This window comes from Danio rerio, chromosome 23, assembly GCF_052040795.2.
Source record: "Danio rerio strain M-AB ecotype USA chromosome 23, GRCz13ab, whole genome shotgun sequence".
Taxonomy (NCBI): Eukaryota; Metazoa; Chordata; class Actinopteri; order Cypriniformes; family Danionidae; genus Danio; species Danio rerio.
The window spans coordinates 44,739,149-44,760,000 of NC_141043.1; the positions used below are offsets into that span (position 1 = coordinate 44,739,149).

At 35.1% G+C, this 20,852-nt stretch overlaps 1 protein-coding gene across 2 annotated transcripts in view; it reads right to left on the reverse strand.

The window, feature by feature from the left end:
- Positions 1-20,852, reverse strand: part of scube3 (signal peptide, CUB domain, EGF-like 3) — a 294,145-nt gene that overhangs the window by 87,155 nt on the left and 186,138 nt on the right. For both annotated transcript variants that reach the window (XM_087304850.1, NM_001260501.3), the window contains 1 exon segment: positions 96-212. In XM_087304850.1, coding sequence (XP_087160976.1) covers positions 96-212 — 117 coding nt within the window.

The following is a 20,852-nucleotide window of genomic DNA, read 5'->3' on the forward strand; positions in this document are numbered from 1 at the left end:
TATGGTCTTGTGTTAAAAGAAACACACTCAAAAGAAGAGAGCAGCAGGATCATTCCTGTATAGTGGAGCTCAGTGTGTTGAGAGTGTTTGTGTACCTTTGCAGGTCTTGCGGTCGGGCTGTAAAGTGAATCCCACCGGGCAGCTGCAGCGAACACCAGTCACAGCATCATGACACGTGCTGTCACAACCACCGTTATTCACTGCACACGTCTCTGAAAACACACATGCACACAGAGGTCAGTACAGAACACACTCATGAAGATCCAGACTCTGGACTTAAAAGGTTAAAGCTCAGCATTCGGCATCAGCATCTGCTCATACATAATCCACAATTCTCTATCCAATAGAACTCACAATAGGGAAGACACATGTTGGATTTTGGTTTTCTTCAAGCAGGATGGGTCCATAGTATTGTGAAAAAGAGATATTGAACTGTGTTGGACTGGAAAGAATCATTTATATCGATAATGGCAAGCAGAATTTAAAAAGAAATCCATCAGAAATCAAACACAATAATGATCATGACATCAATAAGTGAAAGTTCTCAATTGAGATGTCGTTCTGTGTCTCAACATGTTCAGCAACTGCATGAGTCTTATAAAATTTCTGAACCAAGCTGTGAGTGCATCTACATCTACAGTATTCTCCTTACATGATTCTGTGAGCCACTGAAGCGTTTTTACTCTGAATACTTCAATTCAAGTCTGCTTCTATAGCGCTTTCACAATGATTATTGTTCCAAAGCTGCTTTACAGAAGGTGCACATTATTACATTAGTCAAGATCAGAAACGTTAGGGTGTTGTGTATAGGGTGACCGTATAAAAACATAACCATACAGAGAGAGAGAGAGAGAGAGAGAGATAGAAAGAGAGAGAAAAATGGAGTTAAAAATTAAAAAGTGTCATCATCTACTGCCAGGGCCGGCGCCTCCATAGAGGCGACCTAGGGCGGCAGAATAGAGAGGGCGGCTATTTTAAGAAAGAAAAAATACAGTCTGCGCCCTGGTGCATGGTCTAACAGGCTTGTGCTTATTCTCTTAATGAGTTATGGGTGCGTTTTAAGCATAACATGCATTAAACCAATCAGAGTATCATCTCAGATTCCCTTTAAGAGTCAGTTGCGTTGTGCCATGGTGTATTTGCTATTTACCTGACAGACTTTGTAATTGGAAAAACTGAACACTTAGTGAGAGAACAGTTAAACAGAGCATCTGCAGCACAAGTATAAAGAACGAGCCTCCTCCATTCAGCCTCTTTACTTTCTCTTTACTTTTACTCCTTTACTTTTGTGGAGTAAGGAAACGGTGTTGTACACTCCACTGAAGACATCCATTAGCCTACATATTTAATTTAGTTTGTTAAGTGCAAAGATTTGCCTCAAAACTATTTCTAAAGTCAGTTCTAATTTCCAGCAAACTAATAAATGAAAAATAATAATGAAGTGTGGTCAAAAAACTGAGTCATATCCAAACACACGTCCTGTTCTTATGCCCTATATAATGATGCAGACGTCTCCAAAACCTGACAGGTGGACAAATCTAAACATGTTTTTTATTAAAAAAACATATATACACACATATATTAAACAATACTGCTAATAATATTATACAAAAGCAAGTTGTTATGAATAAACTGAAAGAGATGGAGGCATGGAGGCAGTGGCTTTTATATTTATGTAGAAAATACACACCCTGTGTGTATTAAGCAATGTGTAAGCGTTTGAACCTGCACAGGCGCGCAACTAACCTGCTCTGAGCTGGACTTTAGAGCAGCTTTTAGATGATCAATGGCGCGGTCTATCATAGTTCCTCAAAATAGCAACGTGCCAACAATGCGCCTTAACACACCTCCTTTTCAGACCAGCACACCCATGAGTCCACAAAGTGGCGCAAATGGATTTGCTATCTAAACAACGTGACGCAAAATGTGAAAATCAGGATGCATTCACACTAGCACTTTTGGTCCGCACCCGGGTTCGTTTGACGTCAGAGTATGGTAAGTTTAGCTAGCGTGAACGTGTCTTCTGAACTCGGGTGCACATTCGTGAACCGTACCCAACTAAAAGAGGTGGTCTGGGGTACGGTTCACTTCTAGTATGAATACAATCGTACCAAATAATGGAAGTGAACCGTCAACTGTACAAGAAACTATTGTTTTCATAACGTTCATTTGTGTGTGTGACAAACGGGACTGAGCCAGGGCAAACACAGTGATAATAGCCCCTTTCACACATACAGAAGTTTCCGAAAAATTACCGAACGGTCTGTATGTGTGAACAGGCCCTAATTGAAAATATCGGTAAATTCTTTCCGGCTATTTTCCGGAAAGAGAAGTTATAAGATTACCAGTAATTTGCTGGAATGCTGCACTGTGTGAACGCAGAAGGAAGATTGCCGGAAAGAGCGCGTTCACGTCTAGAACGTGCTGACATGAGACGTCTACTTTAGCCAATCATATATGCTCCTTCTTAATGCCAACTGTGTAAATAATTATCGATAAGATGCTTATGATAAGCCGCTAATTGTTTACCTTCAAGCTCCGCTTCCTTCAGTTGCTTGACACGTCGCGCGTGCCCGTGAAGTAGCCCATGAGCGCCAGCACACACACGCATATTATGTACATTTAGACATGCGAAAGTGTTCCTCTATGTTTTCATCAAAGCTGTTCACAATCCTGATCCATCCACAGAGTTTGTGATGTAGTCAAATGTTTACAGTGCAGCCGTTTAGAGCTCATCTCTGGTTAATGATGTCAGAATTTACCGCTATTTTGGAATCGATGTGTGAACGGACTTTTCCAGAAAAATTCCGTAAAACCCTCTCCTGTGTGAACAAAGCTTTTTTGAATTTACCAGTTAAGTCGTTCCGGAAATATTTCGGATATTTACCGGTATTACTGTGTGAAAGGGGCTAATGTCTGCTTGTCTCCTCCAAAAACAGCTTCTGCAGACATCGCGTGATGTTCTGAATGTTTATAATATTTTTGCGGCAGATGGACGGGAGTCACTCTCTGTCTGTCCAAAACCAAAAGATTAAGTAAAACAGTACGACCTCGATGTGCGGACGTATTTCCATTTTGGCGCTTTGCTTTCATGTCCGTCATCTAGCAACAGATGTACACAAAACAGCAGCTCAATGATGCAAGCGTACCAGTTCAGAAGGAAAAAAGACAGTGTTAACACAAACCAACCGACAAGGTGGCAAGGGGGAACAATTGAACTCGGGTTCAGTCCAGGCGATTGAACCAAGTGTGAAAGCACCCTTAGGAGTTGCGCTGGTCTGAAAATAGCAACAAATCGCACCTCTTGCGCCTTTTTGCGCCGGCAGTATGATAGGGCCCCTAGTAGTGACACATTTAGAAGATATAAACTAAACCTATAGTTTGTCACGTCTACTTAATTTGTTTTCGACATCACCTCACTTCCGTTTCTCATCAAATCTTCTGACCAATCAAATGCTCTTTAGTATTTATATATTCTGTTGAACACAAAACAAGATATTCTTAAGAATGGGGAAACACAGCCATTGAGTACAAACTAAAATGGATGTCAACAGCTGTTTTTATTTTTCCACAACATTCTTCAAAATATCTTCTTTTGTTTTCAGCAGAAGAAAGAAATTCAAACAGGTTTGGAAAGATGAGGAAAAGATTTTTGAGTGAACTATACATTTAATAGCAAAACGGTCCAGAATTACACACAGACTCACAGCTCTCCTTCAAACCTGATGAAACTCCTTCATTATCTCATAACCAGAAGGCTGACTGTAGATGTCAAATCAGCTCAAAGCAAAACTCAGGCAGAAAGAGCTGAAACCTGAGATTGCACCTGATTCAGCTCTATTTAATCATCTCATGTTTCCCCCAGAGTACCGTCAGCTCACCTGAAAACTAAAACTTCCATCAAAACATACAGATATTAAAGAGTATTTAAAGACTATTTAGCATGTGCTTATTGTAAATGTCTTTTTACTTGTATTTGACCAAAGTCTTCTTATTTAAACATCCAAACATTCTCAAACTGAATGTAAAAATGAATTTTGGTGAAGTAAAAACAACCTGAAATAGTTACAGGTAGGCATGGGCCGGTATAAGATTCTGCCGGTATGATATCCTTGGATATAAATATGACGGTTTTATGGTATTGTGCTCACTGCTCTAAAATATATTAATAAAATATATTCTTTTTTAACTGTCTGGGTAAAAAAACTAAAACTTTTTTTCCCTTTTGAACACAATATATTTATTTAAAAAATATTTTGTAGCAGTAAACATGTCAGGATAAATCATTCAGATTAATTATTGACTTCTGCTGTCTTTATTTGTTTAAAAAACACAGATTTCTTTACAATTTAAAAGAGCATTTTTGGAGATCTTTTCTGATAGAGATACTGTTGTACTAAAAAAAAAAATGTAAATAAAAAATCTTACTCATACCTTAGGAAAATTTTGGTGGTTTTAAAACTTTGACATTTCCAAACCGTGGTATACCTTAAAAACGGTTATCGTCCCATGTCTAGTTACAGGTTTAAATTAAAACAGTATTTATTGTATGACTGTGTCCAGACAGAATTTGCGTATATTTTTTGCTATTTATGCGGAATGATTTTGGGAGCATAGGAAACAAAAATAAATTAAAAAAAAAAAAAAAAATATATATATATATATATATATATATATATATATATATATATATATATATATATATATATATATATATATATATATATATATATATATATATTGTGTTTAGTAAACAAAGCAAGATATCTATGATATCTGATTAAAGAAAGAAAATATTACTTCACAGACTGTAATGTAAACAAATTGTATGAACATTGTCATACTATTTATTAATATTACTGAAATGAATATAAAAAAGGCAGCACAGTGGCGCAGTGGTTAGCACTGTCACCTCACAGCATGAGTTTGCATGTTCTCCTCATGTTGGCAGGGGTTTCCTCCGCGTGCTCCGGTTTCCCCCACAATCCAAAGACATGTGGTACAGGTGAATTGGGTAAACTAAAATTGGCCGGAGTGTATGTGTGTGAATGACTGTGTATGGGTGTTTCCCAGTGCTGGGTTGTGGCTGGAAGGGCATTCACTGTGTAAAACATATGCTTGATAACTTGGCGGCACATTTCGCTGTGGCGACCCCTGATTAATAAAGGGACTAAGCTAAAAACAAAATGAATGGATAAATAATTATAAAGAATTATTTAATTCAAAGAAATAAAACGAACGAACACATTTAGAAAAGCAAATAAATAGACTTAATAATTGGCTAATAAAATATGCTAATAACTAATTATTAAAAATAATCTGTATTATAATTTAATAACACTCAATATGCTAATAACTAACTTCTTTTTTTATGGAATTTTAATAATATTCTATCATTCATCTTTTTGCTAACAACTGATAATTTATCAGGGGTTGCCACAGTGGATTGAACCTCCAACTATTCCAGCCTGTGTTTTATGCAGCAGATTTCTTTCCAGCCACAACGCAGTATGGGGAAACACACACACGCACGCCACACGCACGCACGCACACCCACACACACACACACTACGGCCAATTTAGTTTCTTCTATTCACCTATAGTGCATGTGTTTGGACTGGGGAAACTAGAGCCCCGGAGTAAACTCATGCCAACACGGGGAGAACATGCAAACTCCACACAGAAATGCCAACTGACCCAGCCTTCTTTGTGTGAGACCACAGTGCTAACCACTGAGCCACCATGTCGACTAATAATAGTATAAAATGTAAAATAGACAGTATATATATCAACATTTTCGAGAATTGTTTGCTTGTGTTTTCAATAAAATAATATCTCAATAGGTGAAATCCGAAGTAGTTAGCTTTATTTAATACAATTATTATAGATGTTTTAAGGGTGTAAAAGCCCTCACTACACACTTTATATACTTTTCTCAGACAGGCATTAACATTTTCACACTTTTATCTCTTGTTTAAACACTCTCAAAGTTCAAACCTTCGTAGAAAAATAAGTCCAGTATTATAGAATGAAACCAAAGATAAAAACCTGTCGTCAGGCGTAAACATTCATCGTTGTCAGCAAAAGGATCATGAAGCTTTTTAGCTTTAGTGCGAATAATGTTGCCATCCGGCGTAAAGTTCTTTATCCTGCAGTCACTGATTCACAAAGCTAAAGCAGACTCCATCCTTATGGGTGTCGCACACACACATGACAGTTAGAAGTAACACACAGCGGATGCACACATTCGCATGTTATTCAAACTATTCAGATGGCGCTCTGTGGCGTGGCAGAAATATAAACAGTGTCCTGAGTCGTAGCTGGGCACCGCAGATAGCCACTAACTTAAGGCGCCGATGTGTGTACCCTGATATAAACCCATGTTTACAATTCTTAAATGCATGGTGCTGCGTGGTGCATCGTATCTGGTGTGCGACTCCTTTTACGATGGTCTTGCTGCAGACAGTTACAGCCCTTTTTGCTTTCTTGTTAAATCTCACACTGCAAGCGATCAAAGATTTATGTTAAATTCGCGAGCTGAACAGGTTCTGTACTGTACAGGAGACACGAAGCAGATTGATTGACAATGGTCAACAGCCAATCAGAATGCAGAACACCATGTGCTGTAAGAAAGCAGCATTTAAAACTGCACTAAAGAAAACCGCGAAGCTGTGAGGCCGCGAAAGGTGAACCGCGCCATATCGAGGGATGACTGTATTTAAGTACACAGGTATTTCTTAAACAAATTTCCATCACTTAAGGATTCGCACTCAAGTAATTGCTTCGTACTGTTTTTATTTTTTCTATCTCTTACATTCTACGGGTGATTAAAAGATACAGATGTTTCGGCACAAAGCCTTCCTCAGTGTGTGACACAATCCTCTCACTCCACCCCTCTATCCCATAGTCGATCACAATGCGCAATTAGCTCGCCACTCTCATTTCAGTATCCATTATTAATCACACAATAACTATCTTCACACTTCAAACATTACTCCACAGAAAAAAAACAGTGCATCAACTATTATCATTTGTCAAGTGTACATCAATACAATAAAAGTTTGACAGCTAAACAAAAAAAAACAAATAAAAAAATTACATTTGACAATTACTCGAAGATTAAAACAAACAAATCTTACCTTCACCTCCACCCATATAACTAACCACACAAGAAACATTTACTCTCACCTTCAAAAACAATTTCACAGGAAAATAGTATACTTACGTTAACGCAATGAAATTTCGATGCCAAAACATTAAAGAATATACATTTGTTATATTGTGTCGATGATCTAAGCAGCCACTCTGTTCGCCAACTGTCTCTTTTTCATTTCAATATATCATGATGATCGATCATATAAAAAAATATCTTTACCTTCAATAACATAATTTCACAAGAAACTAGCATAAACCATCATATTTACCAACAGTCTCTTTTTCACGTCAATATATCATGATCAACCACTCGAAAAATACCTTCACCTTCAATAACATTATTTTCTCAAGAAACTAGCATAAACCATCATCATATTTACCAACAGTCTTTTTCACGTCAATATATCATAATCAACCACTCGAAAAATATCTTTACCTTCAATAACATTATTTTCTCAAGAAACTAGCATAAACCATCATCATATTTACCAACAGTCTCTTTTTCACGTCAATATATCATGATCAACCACTCGAAAAATACCTTTACCTTCAATAACATTATTTTCTCAAGAAACTAGCATAAACCATCATCATATTTACCAACAGTCTCTTTTTCACGTCAATATATCATAATCAACCACTCGAAAAATATCTTTACCTTCAATAACATTATTTTCTCAAGAAACTAGCATAAACCATCATCATATTTACCAACAGTCTTTTTCACGTCAATAGCCAGTGGAGAAATTAAAATGGTCGTGCCCAACTGAGTCTGGTTCTCTCAAGTTTTTTTTTCTTCACTCCCATCAGGTGAAGTTTTTTTTCCCTCTCCGCTGTCGCCACTGGCTCGCATGGTTCAGGATTGGTAGAGCTACGCATCGATTAATTTTCTCTTCAGTGTTTAAACTCTCAGTAATGATTAAATCACACTGAACTGAGCTAAACTGAACTTGACTTAAACACTAAAAACTGAACTACACTGTTCCAGTTACTATGACCATTTATGTGAAGCTGCTTTGACACAATCAACATTGTAAAAGCGCTATACAAATAAAGCTGAATTGAATTGAATATATCATGATCAACCACTCGAAAAATACCTTTTCCTTCAAAAACATTACTTCATAAGAAAACAGCCTATTCATTATCATTATGTCCTCATTTTTATAATACAATGAAATTTCGAAAGTTCAAAAACAATAAAAACGTTAAAAAAACATTTTATTTATTTTTTTAAAACTTTTTCAGGCCTGGAATATACTTCACTGTTATCCACCCCCCCATCACATTTCCAGGTTTTCCAGAACAGTATGAGCCCTGACTGTAGTCTCCATAGACTGCCTTCTGAGACACTTCTTTAGACATTATCTGTTTTACCACAGTTAACGTTAGTCTTGTTTTCGAATCCGCCACTATGCTGACACACAGGCATTTTAGCCCCGCCCTCTTTTAAAATGTCTTATTTGAATTTAAAGCGACAGACATCAACACAGCACAGTCTGGATCAAAAAGGGTCAGTTTTAAAGAGTTATACAAATACTTGAGGGTTGTTTAGAGCTGAAACTTCACATACACACTCTAGAAACTTCAGAGACTTATTTTCCATCTTGTAAAAGGGGGCATAATAGGTCTCCTTTAAGGAAATTGGCCATTTCAACCTTCTCCAAAAAAATAAATAAAAAGCATCCAGTTGGCGCTCAGGAATAGCGATTGTTGGCAGAGTAATTTAGTAAAGGACTGGAACGAGTGGAGAACAACCCGCCAGAGGTGAAGCTATTTGGTAAATATGACAGCTGCTGGCACAGGTCGCTCTCTAAACCCACCGGTGCCCATTAAACCCGCTTCACGGTAAAAGCAAACAATGCGATTAAATAGCATGAGCCCACAGAAAGAGGAATAAAGCGAGGTGAGAGTTTGGTATTGGGACAACACATTGCTTGGGCTTGTGCTTATTTGAGGATGGATAAACGGGTTGTGGTTCTCACCCACGGCCAACATGCAGATCGAGAGCCAGAAGAGATCAGTCTCCTTCAGGAGCTCAAAAGCCGGAGCTATTCAAACTTCTTCAGTGAGTGATGAGGCACTTTGAAGAATGAAATATGGTGATGTGTTACAGCAAGTTCAACTGCACTGTAAAAATAAAATAAATTAAATAAATAAATAAACACATTTTTATTCTAATTATATAACATTTTAAGCATAAATATTAAATATAATCTTACTTTTTTAAAGTAATTTAAAGTAAAAAACAAAAACTATATATGGATATTATTTATTATTAAATATATATATATAATTATCTAAATATAGGTTCTTTCATTTTATTTTCGGCTTAGTTCCTTTATTAATCAGGGGTCGCCACAGCGGAATGAACCGCCAACTTATCCAGCATATGTTTCACGCAGCGGATGCCCTTCCAGCTGCAACCTATCACTGGGAAACACCCATACACACATATACAATTGACTATTCAGTTTACCCAACTCACCTATAGCGCATGTGTTGGGACTGTGGGGGAAACCGGAGCACCTGAAGGAAACCCACACCAATATGGGGAGAACTCCTCACAGAAATGCCAACTGACCCAGCCAAGGCTTGAAATAGCTACCCACTGCGCCACCGTGCAACCATAAATATACATATATATAATATTTTACTTCATTTACAAAAATATTGACATTAAAAATAAAATAATAATAATAATAATAATAAAATAAAGGTCTAAAGAAAATGACTGTAATCAGACTTTTTTTTAATAATAAATTAATTCACAAAAAATGACAAATAAATAAAATACTACAAACATTTACTGAATAAATCTTTGCAGAAAAACTTATAATAACAATAAAAAAATTATATTTACAATAAATAATATGTATATTCAATTTGTATTTATTTAAAATATATCGTTTATAAAAAAATAGACAAAGATAAACTAATCGGTAGATAAAAATTTACAAAATATTGCTGTAATCAGATTTACCATAAAAATTAATAAATAAAATTTTTTTGTCCTTTTCCTCATAACAATATACAAATATTGATTCAATTCTTTGCAAAAAACTGATTATAAAATTAATAAAATGTTTTCATATACAAATAAAATAATATGAATATCCACCCAACAAAGCATTGTAGAAAGATTTTTTTTTAAATGTTCCAACATTAAAAAAAAACAATAAATTGTTGTTATTATATATTGAATAAATTCCATATTGGCGAAGTGGTGGCGCAGTAGATAGTGCTGCAGCTTCACAGCAAGAAGGTCACTGGTTTGAGCCTCGGCTGGGTCAGTTGGCATTTCTATGTGGAGTTTGCATGTTCTCCCTGTGTTCCCGTGGGTTTCCTCCGGGTGCTCCGGTTTCCCCCACAAGTCCAAAGACATGCGGTACAGGTGAATTGGGTAGGCTAAATTGTCCGTAGTGTATGAGTGTGAATGAGAGTGTGTGGATGTTTCCCAGAGATGGAAACATATGCTGGAGAAGTTGGCGGTTTATTCCGCGGTGGCGACCCCAGATTAATAAAGAGACTATGCCGAAAAGAAAACGAATGAATGAATAATTCCATATTTACTGGACAAAACTCTGGAAAAACACTTTAAAATAATGAAAAAGCGTATTTAAGAAAACAAATTAAATTATAATTATGGTGGTTATATTTTGTAGATATTTATAAGACATAAACCTTAAAACATAAATCTTTAAATAATATATACAGTTGAAGTCAGAATTATTAGCCCCTTTCAAATTTTTTTTTTCTTTTTAAAATATTTTCCAAATGATGTTTAACAGAGCAAGGAAATTTTCACAGTATGTCTGATAATATTTTTTCTACTGGAGAAAGTCTTATTTGTTTTATTTCGGCTAGAATAAAAGCAGTTTTTAATTTTTAAAAACTACAAAACTATTAGCCCCTTTAAGTTATATTTTTTCTCGATAATCTACAGAACAAACCATCATTATACAATAACTTGCCTAATTACCCTATCCTGCCTAGTTAACCTAATTAACCTAGTTAAGCCTTTAAATGTCACTTTAAGCTGTATAGAAGTGTCTTGAAAAATATCTAATAAAATATTGTTTACTGTCATCATGGCAAAGATAAAATAAATCAGTTATTAGAGATGAGTTATTAAAACTATTATGATCAGAAATGTGTTGAAAAGAATCTTCTCTCCGTTAAACAGAAATTGGGGGAAAAATAAACAGCAGGACTAATAAATCAGACTTCAACTATATATATATATATATATATATATATATATATATATATATATATATATATATATATATATATATATATATATATATATATATATAAAGAAAAATACCGTTATCAAATTTACCATGAACAATTTTTTTTAATTAAGAGAATACTTAATACGCTTACACTTTCACAAAAAAATGACAAATAAATAAAATACTACAAAACATTTACTGAATAAATCTTTGCAGAAAGCTCATAACCATAAAAGAAAATAAATATTTAAAATAGTAATATATTTTTAATCAGTTTGCATTCATTTAAAACATATATTTTATTAAAAATGGACATAAAAAAATAAAGTACAATGTAAATTTAATCTCCTAAATATAAAGACTTACCAAATATTGCTGCAATCAGATTTACCATAAAAATTAATAAATAACATTTTATTTTGTTCTATTCTATATCTACAAATATTCATTTAAAAATATATGTTAAAATAAATAAATTGATTTACAAAACACAATAAATATTATAAATAGCATAACAATAATACAATTAATTAAAATTGTTTTATGTACAAATATAATAATATAAATATTCTACGCAACATTTTTTAAAATGTTCAAACATTACAAAAACACAATAAATTAATATGTGTTAATATGCTTTTATAGGGCGGCATGATGGCTCAGTGGTTAGCACTGTCACCTCACAGCAAGGTCACTGGTTTGAGCCTCGGCTGGGTCAGTTGGCATTTCTGTGTGGAGTTTGCATGCTCTCCCCGTATTGGCGTGGGTTTCCTCCGGGTGCTCCGGTTTCACCAACAGTACAAAGAAATCCACTATAGGGGAATTGGGTAAGCTAAATCGTCCGTATTGTATGTGTGTATGTCCTGGTCCTCCAGGTTGGGGGGTTGAGCGTTGGGCTAGCGATCCACCTTGTAAAAAATAGTTACTACAAAACACCAACATGGTGCGGCCAAAAAATGTACTTCGATATAAAACGGCCCTGGGTGTAAGTGAGTAATAAGTTGTTATTATATAATTCCATATTTACTGGACAAAACTCTAGAAAAACTCTTTTTTTAAATAATTATAAAGTTTATTTAAGAAAACAAATGAAATTATAACAATGGTGGATATATTTTGTAGATATTTAGAAGACAAAAAGTTTAAAAAAATACTTGAACAGAACAAAAATCAATAAATAAATGCATTTATTTCATATTTACTGGGAAAACTCTGGAAACAAATATTTTAAAAGTGTATTTAAGACAATTCTATTAATGCTGGTTATATTCTGTAGATGTTTATGAGACAAAAAGCTTTAAAAATACTTAAAACAAATACTGAAATTACAAATCAATAAATGAATGAACAAATAAAATCAGTCAATCAATCGATCAACAGATAAATATGTACCAGACAAAGCTCTCCAGAGGAACTCGGAAAGTAAGAGCAAGCAACTCATTCTGCCTTCATCATAAAGATAATTATAGGTAACTAATTAGGTTGTTAATCCCTCGTTAGACATGCTTTCTGATAAGAAAATGAGCAGATATTCATAAGCAGGAAGCAAGCCAGATTTTCATTCTGATTTTCATTTCAAGCTCAGGTTTTTATTCGGACAATGCAAGAGGAAGAGCCAGTAAAACTGCAAGGATGGAGCCAGAAGGCCAGAAACTGCTGCAGTGAAGGTTAGCAAAAGCTCCAGCAAAACTACGCCCACTGAGCAAAGCAGGAGCCAATAGGAATCAAGCTAGAGAAATGGACATATTTACCATTGGGTAACAGCTGTGGCTGCAGTGGCTGATGTTGGGCACTCCTTTCCTCTGCACACACACACACACATTACAAAAACACGGCTTAGTCTTGAATTTGAAAAAAAGAGTTTAAAAAAAAGTTTAAAGGTGTAAAAAAAAAAAAAACAGCCTGTGCAGTCAGATTTATATTTTAGTTTGCCTTTCTGCTCAAACAGACCCTTTTTAAGGCACCAAGAGGAATTTATACGACAAAATAGATTATAAAAAGTGGCTTTGTTTTTGGTACAAATATCTGAGCATTCATAAATTAAGATACATCTCTTAGAGAGAAAACTACGTAAGTCTTGTTTTCAGTAAATAAATAAATAAATAAATACATAAATAAAGGATTTTTGAGGGAGTCTTAATTCACTTGTTTCTTTCTTCTGTTGAACGCAAATATATATTTTGAAGAATGTTATAAACTGGTAGCTACTTCACCAGGTTGGTGACCATATAAGGATGTCCACTATTTCCATGCATAATTTGAAGCATGGGCGTTGCAAGGTTGATTTTAGAAAAATCCTAATTATATTGCAAATTTGAAGATGAAATATAAAATACAAATAAAATAAAATAAAAAAATCAAAAGAACCAATTTTACTCAAAATTTTAAATGGATATCTCAAATAATAAAATATAACAAAACCCAAAGAACTAATTATAATCCAAATTTGAAGGTAATACCTTAAAAAAATTATAAAATAAATCCAAAGTACTAATTATAATTAAAATTTTATATCTTAATAATGATAATAAAAAAATAAAAATAAAAAATAATAATAATAATATTAATAATAATAATAATAATAATAATAATAATAATAATAATAATAATAATAAAAAGGTTAAAAGATTTAGTTTTTGTGCAGTACTAAACATCACCACCAGGTTGGCAGATTGGTGTCCATAAAAGGGCGTCCACTATCACTGTGCAGTTTGAAGCATGGGTGACGCTAGGTCGATTTGACAATATTCCAAATTATAATTCAAATTTGAAGTTAAAATATCAAATAATAATAAAAAAAATAATCCAAAGAACTAATTATATTCTAAATCTGAAGTTGATATCTCAAATAATAAAAATAAAACTAATACAATTTAAATAATTAATTATATTCCAAATTTGATATCTAAAATAAAAAAGGTTGAGAGATTTAGTTTGGGTGCAGTACCAATCATTACCACCAGGTTGGTACATCGGTGACATATAAGGGCGTCCACTATTTCTGTACATGGTTTGAAGCATGGGTGTTGCTAGGTCAATCTTAGAAAAATCCAAATTATGAAGTTTCTATCTAAATAAAATAAAATAAAAAATTCAAAGTACTAATTATATTGCAAATAAGAAGTTGAGATCTCAAATAATAATAAAAAAATCTTAACAATTACTTATATTCCAAATTTGATAGCTCAAATAAAAAAGCTTGAACGATTTAGTTTGGGTGCAGTACCAAACATCACCACCGAGTTGGTAAACTGGTGACCATATAAGGGCGTTCAATATTTCTGTGCATGATTTGAAGCACAGGCATTGCTAGGTTGATTTTAGAAATTTCCAAATTAGAAGTTGACATCTCAAATAATAACAAAAAAATTCAAAGAACTAATTATATTCCAAATTTAATATCTTAATAAAAAAAAGTTGCAAGATTTAGTTTGGGTGCAGTACTAAACATCACCACTAGGTTGGCATATTGGTAACCATATAAGGGTGTCCACTATTTCTGTGCATGGTTTGAAGCATGGGTGTCGCTATAGGTCGATTTTAGAAAATTCTACTCAGCCTCCTCTATAAAAATTTGGAAAAATATATATTCGGAAGTTTCTCCAAGGATATATCGTTTTATCATGATTAGGATTTAATTGCAATATAGTGAAGTAAACAAAGCGGTAGTTCACTGAAAAATTAAGATTTACTCAGGCTCAATTGGTTCCAAACATTTAAAGGTTTCTGTCTTCTGTTGAACACAAAAAAGAAAGCTGTAAACATGTAAACATTGACTTCCACTTTTAGGAAAATAGCATGGAAGTCAAGTCACAGGTTTCAGTGTTAGTCTCTACATGCACGGACAGGACATCAGCAGTGAACGCGGATGTTAGTGAGTGTGAGTTTGACTGCAGACACACACACATTTGACTGTAAACTCTGGAAACGAGCAGGAGTGAAGGAGATAATCTGCCAAACATCCTCCCTGAATTCAATCACTTACCTGAGCTGTGAGATCACACTTAAACTCTACACAAACTGCCAAAAATCACTTCCTTCCTAGGTGCTGTCTTCCAGTATATAAATGTGAACACTTATAACAAAGTTTTCATCATGAGAAGCAACAGTTGGAAACACTTTCAATGATGGCGGTGTTTATTATACTGTCATGACACCTTTATAATCATGCAATTACACATTTCATAAATATGAGTGCATGCTTACGGCAAGTGTCATTCACTAAGTTTCCATTTAAAATGCAAAGATGACAGTGTGTGGTGTCTTTGCTATGCAACTTGACTAGCAAGACAACATAACTTGTCATAAATCTGTCATCAACATGATTAGGCCATTATTATTGTGTCATTATTATTGTGTGTGTACATTTAAATCAATTAATACTCATTAAGTACAGATGCTCCAAATTTCAAGCCAGAATTACAGCCCAAAGTTATGGAGGCACTTGTAATAATTAGTTTTTCTTTTTTTTAGTTTTTCTTTCTTTAAAAAAAAAATCTAATTAATTCACAAAGTTTAATTGAAACATTTAATTTCGCTTTGCTTTTTTGTAGTGCATCAATTAAACAAATAAACATACAATACAGTTATGTTAAATTAGCGACGGTCTCTGTTGAAGGCATTCACGGTTATCATGGGCTAACTTTGGCCAACGGGCCCTAGTTTGGGCATCTCTGGTTTAGCAGAATGCTTTAATCACGCAGCAAAACATATTTTAGTTCAAAAGAGAATAAGAGAATACTCGTTTACACTAATACGTTTTAGTTTTAAAACACGTACATTTTGCTACGGTTATGCCATCCGTGCAGACATTCGCCTATCTGTTTGGGGCTTTTTCCTCAATATTAATAGCCTAAACAAAATTTAGTCTTGCATCCTTTCCTTGTATGTTCAGACTTCGCAAGTTTGATATGGAAAACAATCTCCCGAGGATGCGTCGAGTAAATCTTCAAAGGGAACGGTTTACTTTATAACCTCATCCACATCCCCCCTGGCTACGTTGTTTCACTTTCTTAACAATAAAATGAAAACATGATAGGAGCAACTGCCCATTTTTAGTTGGATATTAACTTATCAGACACCAAAAAAGTTGATGCATCGTGTGGCTGCATATTTACATGAGCGCCATCTTCACTGTATGCATATTTAAAACAAAACAGAGCCTATAACATTACTGCCTCCTTTCATTTTCATTGAAAATACAAAACATACACTCTCTTTTGCTTAATGTCAGTTTTAATAATCAATAACGGCCATTAAAAAAGTATAACATAAAATAGGTTTATACAATATAGAAAAATAAGGCAAGCAATCAGTCAAATGTGCAGAATCAGTGTACGCTTTACACTGATTAATATATTAACTTATCTTTGCACTCAGCTAGAACACATTACCTGAGAACAAGTAATGGATTCAAAACACTAAAGTCGGGAAATATGTCGTTAGAGACAACAAAGAGGAATTACATATCACGTTTAACATATATAGTGAGATGAGATCCAACGGCAGACGCTTGATGAAGAGTCAAGACATGTACAGCTCTTATTGCTGCAGTGCATGCCAATGTGTGTGTGTGTGTGTGTGTGGTCACATGATGTGCGTTTTCAGTGGGGTAGTGTAGACATAGAGGTGTGCAGAAACGCTAGGTGAAACCAGTGTGGACGCGGATCGTTTTCATTTTAAAACACTGTGTTAAAACTAAAACGTATTAGTGTGAACGGGGCCTGTCAAAACTGTTACGGTAAGTTGGTGGGGAAAAGGAGCGAGGACTCAATTGCAGGGAAAATGGGTTTTATTTACAAAATAAAATAAAAGGCAAAACAGTAAAATAAACTAACCCGAGGGGGAAAACACTAGCAAAACAAATAAACAAGCAAACAAACTTGACTGGGCAGGGTGGTAGAGATAAGGGCTGGAACACACGACAGGACAAGGAGAGAAACGATGACGAACTGGCACAGGACAGCAGACATGAGGAGAATATAAGCAGAATTAAAGTAGTTAACAAACAGGTGGACATGATAAACTAATAATGGGTTAACAAGGAGGGTGGGACAAGACAATAGATGGGAGAGCACATAACACAAAGTAGGGGTGTCAAAATTAATTGTTTCTTCGGTGCACGGCGATGCAGACGCAGACAATTCAGTATCGGTTCAGTAATAATCATAACCGGTTATTATGTACTGACGTCATTTATCTCCTATGCGCTCTGTCGCGAGGGAGGTGAGCGCGAGTATTTACAACACTCAGCCAACTGGCATAGGCCCGTGGCATAGGCACCATAGGCAAATGCTAAGGGTGCTGTATATCCAGGGGGGCGCCAGAAATGAGCGTGGTTAAGTTGGTTTTGTTTTCGATATTCCTAACACACATTCAGTGTTAGACGGCATTAACTCAAAAAAAGATCTAAAGTGTGTTTACTACAAAAAGACAAAGCTGGTTATGTTTCACAGCTGTCTTTCTTTTTTTTCGCTTGACATTACGAGCACTGCTCCGTTTAAGCCCTCGCAATATGTGTTTAGCCGAGAGAGCTCGCGCTGAGAGGAGCTCTCAGTAAGGGACCGTTGGAAAATAGCTTCTTTTTTTAAAGTTTTTTCGTTTTTCTGCTCCGCTCAGCTCGAGCTCTCCCTGTTGCGAGGGCTTAAGTGTGTGTGTGTGTGTGTGTGTGTGTGTGTGTTTGTTTGTTGCTGTCTATGTTTGTGTATGTGTTTGAATGAGAGACAGTGTGGTGCTGTGTGTCTGTGTGTTTATACAGACAGCTTGTTATAGCCTCCCCTCTAAAATATAATACTGTATATGAAAAGCATCATCAATGCACCATGATGCACCGAGATATCAAATTGAACCGAATCAAAGGCATGATAATCGTAACCGTACCGTGAGACCAGTATAGGTTCACACCTCTAACACAAAGAGACAACACAAGCCATGCGCTCACATAAAAGGAGACTAAAACACACAGCCAATGAAGGAGCTCAATAACCGCGTGTTCATATGACAACACAAGCGCGGTGCAAGTAAACCTACACCCCGTGCTAAACACAACACCAACAGAAGACTGAACGCGAGACATGAGTGCATGATGAATGAAAACACTCACCGTGCACTTACACATATGCAACGCGCATGTTTCATCTCAGCGCCAACCGAAACCAAAACCAACAAGACTGAGACGCTGAGAATGAAACAGAGCGATGCAGATAGAACAAAACACAAACACGAGTACAGAGCGAGCGTCCCAAGCATGCACAGACCCAGTGCGCCCGCATCAAGCCACGACGGCGCGCATACAGAAACACACAAGGACAGAAAACGAGTGCTCGACCCGAGAAATCTCTAGCTGAAAACCACATACAGGACAAGACAGAGCGAGTGTCTGGACTCAAATTCATGTAACAATTATAAAAGGTCATAATGACGAGTTATGATTTAATCATGTCGAAAATTAGTGTTGAAAAATCTTCTCTGAGAATGTTGCTAATTCAAAAAGTGCTTCAAAATAAAAATATTGTTTAAGGGGGATAATAGTATTGACCTTAAATGGTTTACAAGATACAGAAGAAAAAAATTTCTAGGAAATTTCCTTGCTCTGCTACAAACATCATTTGAGAAATATTTAAAAAAGAAAAAAAAAGAAAAATCACAGGGTGAATGAGTCTAGCAGACAGAGAAACAAAGACTGTGCCTCACAAAAATAAATAAACAAACAAACAAATAATAATAAAAAAATAAAAAATAAATAAATAAATAAAAACAAAAACAAATAAATAAATAAACAAACAAACAAATAAATAAATAAATAAATAAATAAATAAAAATAAATAAAGTTTTCCCTATAAATACCGTTATTTCTCCTGTCATTTTAACCCTCTCAGGCTCAAATTAAGTTTTAGAAACAGAAAAAAATCTGATATTTGGGGAAAATGATCATATGGGGTAGTACAATAGAATCCTGACTTTTTTTTATAGAGAGACCTTCTTATGCAAGGCGTTCTGGGATGTTGCAGATTTGCAACATTGGCCCAGTGTGGGAATTAGACACTAACAACTGAATATGATATGAACAATAACTTTTTATATACAATTTTTCAAACAATGTAACAAATTGCTTTTCTGTGGCAGAACAACAACAAAAACAATATGGGATCCAATATCTCAAATCCTCATTGAGTAGGTCACGTTTTCAAGTCACTTTTGTCATGTGGTACTCCAAGAAACAGTTTTTGTCTTTTGTGTCATCTGGTGAGCAAGTGGGGAAACTGTTTGTTGCTAATGGACAACCAAGTCCTGCAGTGGTACTTCTGAGTAAAAAAAAACTCATAAAATATGTATCTGGAGTAATAAGGTAGTTAATTTTTAACTGTTGCAAATCTGCAACGCCTGCCTTGAGAGGGTTAAAACAAAAATAACTGCATTTCCACAAGACTGTTTTGATGGAGAAGAAAATGGAGAAGAACAACCATTTTAGTGCAGGTCACCAAAAAGCAGTAAACAAAGTCTGTTTGACCAACAGGCCCTGAACTGCTTATGAAACAAACATTTGAAACAATATGATGCCGGAGGATGCTGCGTACCAGCCAGATGTGAGCATCTGGTTCAGATTAGCATTTCGCTCCGGCTAAGAATCTCCACAAGCGTTTTGTTTGCTAAGTGTCTTAGTTCTGCGGAAATGTTCGTGCAAATCCTCTGGCTTATGCTTGTCGTTTGATTGTCGGATCACATGAAGATGCCTGGACCCATGTGGAAAAACACTTAGCGGTTAGGTGTTAGCTGTTAGCGTTTTCTCATTCTGTTTGGAAGAATTAAGAGCGGATTCCACTGGAAAGTGAGCATCGGTTACTGCTTTCTATGAAGAGCAAGGCGCAAAAGTAAATGCTTTTTAAATACAATGATACTGGGAAAACGCATCACAGTTTCCACCAAAAATATTAAGCAGCACTGTGGCATTTAATGTTAATAACAATGAGAAAGGTTTCTCAGAACATCTCATAATCACTGTAAAAATGCTGGGTTACATGCAATTTCTTCATGCTGTCCCAACACAAAGAGATTAAGCTAACTTAATTTGTACAAATTTCAGTGGATCGAACATAAAACAATTCATTTGTCCCATCAAAAAAAAAAAAAAAAAAAAAAATACGGAAGAATTGTAGTGTTTCAACTTATTTTGTATAAGTAGTCCGAACAAGCAGAAAAGGTCATTTTTGGAGGCTGGAGCTATGGTGATGAAAATTCAGCATAAATGAAACTTTAATAAGCTTGTGTAGAATATTCATGTTCAAATCTTTCAACCAGTTAAACCAGTTTAAAGATTTAAAGGGCTAGCGTTGCACCAGACCCCTGTAAGTGGTGTCCTTTGAAAGTGTAGAATCTATATGCACATATGCATCACTTTGTTTTATTTTATACAGTACAAAAGTTTTTTTTACACTTAAACACACATTATTTGGGATACCT